The 5,947-nt window shown below is 37.3% G+C and overlaps 1 protein-coding gene across 1 annotated transcript; it reads left to right on the top strand.

The window, feature by feature from the left end:
• The first annotated feature begins 294 nt into the window (after positions 1–294).
• LOC139842967 (RNA-binding KH domain-containing protein RCF3) lies at positions 295–5,574 on the top strand. Its single transcript, XM_071833062.1, has 8 exons — positions 295–1,138; positions 3,610–3,721; positions 3,822–4,021; positions 4,109–4,360; positions 4,511–4,804; positions 4,888–4,964; positions 5,221–5,329; positions 5,408–5,574. Exons 1-8 carry the CDS (start codon positions 332–334, stop codon positions 5,546–5,548), a joined length of 1,992 nt encoding a protein of 663 aa, XP_071689163.1. The 5' UTR covers positions 295–331; the 3' UTR covers positions 5,549–5,574.
• Positions 5,575–5,947: the final 373 nt, after the last annotated feature.

Here is a 5,947-nt window from a genome sequence, read left to right as displayed (position 1 = left end):
TACTTAACAGGAAAAATAAAAATAAACAGGCACTAAATTTTGTAGTGCTAGTCGTGATCGCGATCTAAACTCAAAAGACAATTTGTGAAGTCGGTGTTGATGTTACAAGTTAACGACTACAAGTTTAAACCATTTTCTCGAGCGTAACTACCGAAACCACCTGAAACTAAAATTAACCCCCACCTACATTGAGACCTCTATCGAATAACGGTGGTGCTCACCGTGCTGTACCAACCGTCGACTCTTTTTATACACACACAACAATATGATCGCCAAATACTTTCATTAATTAACAAACGCATACAATTGCACAGCCATTTTCAGTACACCAATGGATACTTCATATCCAAACAAGCGTCTATTTGACCACTCCGCCGTTGATCGGTTAGACCCTCACCTTACTCCGTCATCTTCCGTCAGACGCCGTCAACACCACCATTACAACCATCCGCCGCCATCTTCTCCCGCCACACCTCAATCTCATCTCAACAATCCGTTCCGTACACCTCTAAAACTCTCCGCCGGCGAAACGTTATTTCGTATATTATGTCCGGCGTCAAAAACCGGCGGGTTAATCGGTAAGGGTGGCGCTATCATTCGCCAGGTCCGTGAAGAAACCGGCGCCAAAATTCGAATTGATGAATCTACCCCTGGCGCTGAGGACCGTGTGATTTATATAGCAGCTTCTGATTCAAACCCTAACCCTAAGAATAAGGAGACTAATTCTTCTAATAGTAGTGTTAATAATAATAGTAGTTGTGTTACTAATGATGGTGATAGTAAAAATAATGATGGTGGTGAATGTGATGGTAAGGAATCAGGGAGTGGTGATGGTGAAGAAACGATTGCGCAAAAGGCGCTTGTTAGGGTTTTCGAGAGGATAGTGAAAGTGGATGAAGAAAGAAATAAAACTTCAAAGGATGAGAATGGTGACGAAAATGTTGCAGAAGGAGGTGGCGGGGTGCCTCAAGGACCGGTATTGTGTAGGTTGTTGGTGGCTGGTAATCAAATTGGAAGTGTTTTAGGAAGAGGAGGAAAGATTATTGAAAAGATTAGGCAGGAGAGTGGTGCTCAAGTTAGGGTTTTGCCTAAGGATCAGATTCCGGATTGTGCTTCCGCCGGGGATGAGATGATTCAGGTGATGAGATATTTACTGATATATTTGTTTTGAGCATAAGTTGTTTAATTTGTTTATTTTGGTTTGAATTTGTTGTTTATGTGCATCTTGGTCAGTATTTATATTTGGACAACAAGAATGTATAGTGTTTCGAATAATTAAGTCGTTTGTCTTTGTCTAATATTTCAAGTCTATCGTGTATGCCGAAATTCACTAGCAAACTTACTACTTTCTAGTAGAACATAAGCAAATAGAACCTGAAGGACTCGCTATATGTTGCTGGCTTAAGTTATACACAAATTGGTATAGGTCATAGGGTGATCAACAAAGTACGTATTTGAGTCGTTGATGGTCATTTCTTACGTGCGAGAATAACCTTAGGTTATACAGTATTTATGTAGACCTTTAAATGGGTATTTTATACATAAAGTTTTGCTTGTGTATGCAACTCCTTTTCCTTTTGTAGAGCTGTTTGCACATGGACAATGTTTGGCCGTGTAAAGTCTCATTAGTGAATAGTTGGGGTCTTGGTGAAAATAAAAAGCATTGTAGGGGTAAAATTATGTAATACAAATTATGGACTTAGTTTTTAAGAAAATCTTTAAGCTAACCTAATAAATGTGAAGTATGGGATTGATGCATGGAGGGGTCTCCCCTTTAACATGTAATATGCCAAAACCTGTTTATTCTGATGCGATTAACGATAACCTTTATTTGGCTCTAATTACTTGAATACATTATGTTATTCGTTATTGAAAATCTATTACTCCGTATATCCATACGTGGAAATTTCCCTTATATCCATACGTGGAAATTTCCCTTGAACTTATGTTAAGTTGGGTAAAACCCCATCTATTCAGAATTTATTGTCCACATTTCCATTACGGTATGCTCAGAAATGATTCTACAATTTTAAATTTCAACCAATCGTAAAGACTTTATGAGGTAAGGATAAGATTGTATCAAATATAATGGTTGCACATTTTTTAAACTGTGTGTTATTTTGCCTGTGGACAATAAGTTTGGGATAAATGGAGAATCGTATATCCGAAACATGCTTTAAAGGCGTTGTAACTTATGCATTAACCACTTGTGTTTTAGGGGAATGTGATAATTACCTAATTTAAGTTGGGTATATAAACTCCCATAAATGTTCAAAATAAAATTTGTCTTGATGCTTTATATCTTATTTTGAGACCCGAAACCTTATGCACCGCTACACACCATCAATTGGGATATCTCGGTAAGTTCCGAATTTTTTATAGGAATTACTTTTTGATTAAAGATTAGGATTGATTAACTAGATTTAAAGGATATGGATGGTAGTTAAGAAAATTTTATATATGGGTTTGCAGGTTTAGGTGGATAATCCCTAATTCGAGATATCAATATTTGAGCATATGTATTATTGCATTGTTTCTATATATTAATTACTTACTCATATAAAGATTAGGATCAGTTAACTTGTTTTTACCGGATTTGGTTTCTTGTTAGGAAAATTTTGTTAAAGTAGGCTTTGCTGATTTATGTAGATGATACATAATATGAGATATTTATAGCTGAGCATGATTATTATTGCCATTTTTCTGTGCAGAAATTACTTAATCAAATAAAGATTAGGATCTGTTAACTTGTTGTTACATGATATGAATTTTTGATAGGAAACCTCGCATAAATAGGGCTTCGCTGGTTATGTGGATAGTACTTAATTTGAGATACCGATAATCGAGCACGAGTTAAATTGACATTTTTCTTCTATATAAGAATTACTTATTAAGTTGGATAAAGATTATCAATTAACTAGTTTTAAGTAACGGATTCTTGTTACGAAAATTAGTATTAAATGGGGCTTTGAGGTTTATGTGGATTATACCTTATGTGAGATGTGAGATATCGATTTCAGTCGGTAGAAACGGAGTTTCTCGAAAGTGGCTGAAGTTTGTGTTATTTTGGTTATAAGTTTCATAGCGGGTCATATCAATTTATGAGATTGGTTACACACCCATATCAGTTTGAGTACATTTCATTTCCTGACAATCATAGGTAGAAAATCATATCATTGAGCCACTAAAAACAATTAGATTAAACAATGATGCAATAACCACAAAGCATATGTAACTCAAAATCTGTTAAGCATTCGTTTCATTTATCATGTTATATTGGTTTTTAAATGCACTATATAGCACAGTGGATTATTGCTTGGTGTCTTGGCGACCTTTTGTTTTAGTCTAGTTATCTGATTGTTATATACATGGCCTCTCATGTATATATCCTTGGTCTTTCATGCCTTGTGTTAAAATAATGTTTATGTGGTATGCCTCTTACCTGTAACGATCTATTATAATATTATCCGGTGTATATCCCCTTTACCCTTATATGTACTATGTAGCGATGTACAGGTAGTTTCTGCATAATGTCTAAACGAGAAATTGTTGACAAGTACTTTTGGCACTTGCATTTGTACTCATACATAGTATATTGCTCATATGCAGATGGCAGGAAAGTATTTATCTGTAAGGAAAGCTCTAGTATCTGTATCGAACTGTCTTCAGGAAGCAGGCAATAACAGGCCCATGGGAACGGCACCTCATGGTCATGGATACGGTATACCTTATTCTCAACATCAGTTTTTTTTTTTTTTTTTTTTTTTTTTTTTTTTTAAGAAAAAAAAGAAGCTAATGATCGTTATTACTATCTGTTGCAGGTCCTGACCACCACCATAGGACGGGTATGGAAGAAGAAGTTGTATTTAGATTATTGTGTCATGTTGACAAAGTTGGGAGTTTGATTGGTAAAGGAGGTTCCATCAGACGTGCAATGCAGACTGAAACTGGTGCTTCTATTAAAATAAGCGATTCACCAGCTGAACCAGATGAGCGGGTGGTTGTAATATCTTCATTAGAGGTAAGTGAGCTTCCACACAATCTCTCAGTTTATCAGATTTTGATAGCATTTATTTTATTGTCATTTGTTTGTTCCAACGTTGTGCAGACTTTAGATCAGAGACATTCTCCTGCACAGGATGCTGTTATGCGGGTCAATGGTAGAATGGCTGAGATTGGGTTCGAACCCGGTGCACCCGTTGTTTCTAGGCTTTTGGTGCACTCGCGTCAAATTGGGTGTTTGTGGGGTAAAGGCGGCTCGATTGTTGCTGAGATGAGAAGAGTTACTGGTGCTAACATACAAATATTTCCTAGCGAACAGGTTGCAAAGTATGGTATGCCCAACGATGAAGTTGTGCAGGTATCTAATCAACTCGACCCGACTGGTCCAACTCGGTTTTGATCTGGTCTATGAATGACCTGTCACTTGTGACCCGTTTTGGCTCACCCCGTCTGTTTTTCCACTCATATTTGTGAGGAATATTTATAAAGTTGTTTGTGTTTGTTGCAGGTAATTGGCAGCTTACCGTGTGTTCAAGATGCTATGTTTCGGATCACAGGCAGACTGCGTGAGACCGTATTTCCTGTGCGATCGTATCATCCAAGTGGTTATATGGGCCCTTATCCAGATATGCCACCACCTTCATTCAGGCCAAGACATGATCCTGCATCACCTGTTGGGCATTTTGAACCTCCACCTTTTTTGCATGGTGTGGATCATCATCGTCCACCTTATTCGTATCCTTATGGCAATGAACGGCCAGGATATGGTCCCATAACCCCACCGGGAAGGCACACTTCTCAGGTTGGTAATTATGTGAATATAGCAGTAACAATTGCTTCTATTATTTACCCTATAATAATAATATCTTTGTATTTCTTCTTCAGTCAGGTAGCAATAGGTATCATGGTGAATTCCCTGAGTATGAAGGTGGCTTATCAAAAGCTAATGATCCAGCTGGAAGGTTTTACTCTTTCATAATACACTTGAACTACCTTATCAGTTTAATTAAAAAAATTATTCTGTTCCTGTACAATTATTCTTTTTCTTTTTATCTGTTTGCAATGATTCCAAGTGTAGTTTTCTAAATATCGAGAGCTAATCATACATAATGTTTTTACATGTCCCGAGTTATAAATATAACAGAAACTCTTAATGGTTTCCTTAGCAGTTGTATACTGTATAGCATATTTGATATTATTTGGGTCTTCCTGTATCAGGAATGAAGCATCAGGTACAGGACATTCAACTGTTGAGATCACGATTCCTCCTAATTTATTAGGGTACCTATATGGGGAAAACAAGAGCAACATAGGTCATATAAGACAAGTGAGTCTACTTGCATTTTTAGTGATTTTATTAATATCTGTAACTGGGAAATCAAGCAAGTACTGGTTTTTATTTCAGATATCAGGTGCAAATGTTATGGTACAAGAGGAAAGCTCGCGAGTAGTATTGTCTGGCACAGCTGATGAAATTCATAGCGCCCAGTGCCTAGTTCATGGTTTCATTCTTTGTGAGCAGCACCTCACCCAAGCTGGTGCGTGAGGAGAGTACATGTTCAGGGTCGTCCATGAGAGTGTGTGTGCGTGTGTATGATGCGACTGTATAGTCCCTTTTAAAAATTTTGGGGCCTCTAAATTTATTACCAGCAGTACTAGTATCTTCGAACGTGGAAAACAGTTGGTTACAGTTGATACATGTTTGGCAAAACTTGCCATACAAAATTTATAAATTTATTGTACTTTCAGCAACCCGGGTGTGTAGCCTGGTTGGCGTTGGGCCTATTAAATACATGGAACGGGTTCGAATGTGCCTACACCTCTGTCATTGCCGTCAGGTTAGCTCTATTTACCTCTCATGTGCTGGGCATAGGTCTTTTTGACATGAACCGGATAAGGTTTCCGAACAAAATCTTTTTCAAATATCTAGTACTTTTTTATATTT

This window comes from Rutidosis leptorrhynchoides, chromosome 4, assembly GCF_046630445.1.
Source record: "Rutidosis leptorrhynchoides isolate AG116_Rl617_1_P2 chromosome 4, CSIRO_AGI_Rlap_v1, whole genome shotgun sequence".
Lineage (NCBI taxonomy): Eukaryota > Viridiplantae > Streptophyta > Magnoliopsida > Asterales > Asteraceae > Rutidosis > Rutidosis leptorrhynchoides.
This window is presented reverse-complemented; position numbering and strand designations above follow the sequence as displayed.

Excerpts from the sequence above, each read along its gene's own strand:
- LOC139842967 (XM_071833062.1), top strand. The coding sequence starts at position 332 with ATGGATACTTCATATCCAAACAAGCGTCTATTTGACCACTCCGCCGTT. Across the intron at positions 3,722-3,821 it reads ACCTCATGGTCATGGATACG|GTCCTGACCACCACCATAGG; the intron begins GTATACCTTATT and ends TATCTGTTGCAG. Across the intron at positions 5,330-5,407 it reads ACATAGGTCATATAAGACAA|ATATCAGGTGCAAATGTTAT; the intron begins GTGAGTCTACTT and ends TTTTTATTTCAG.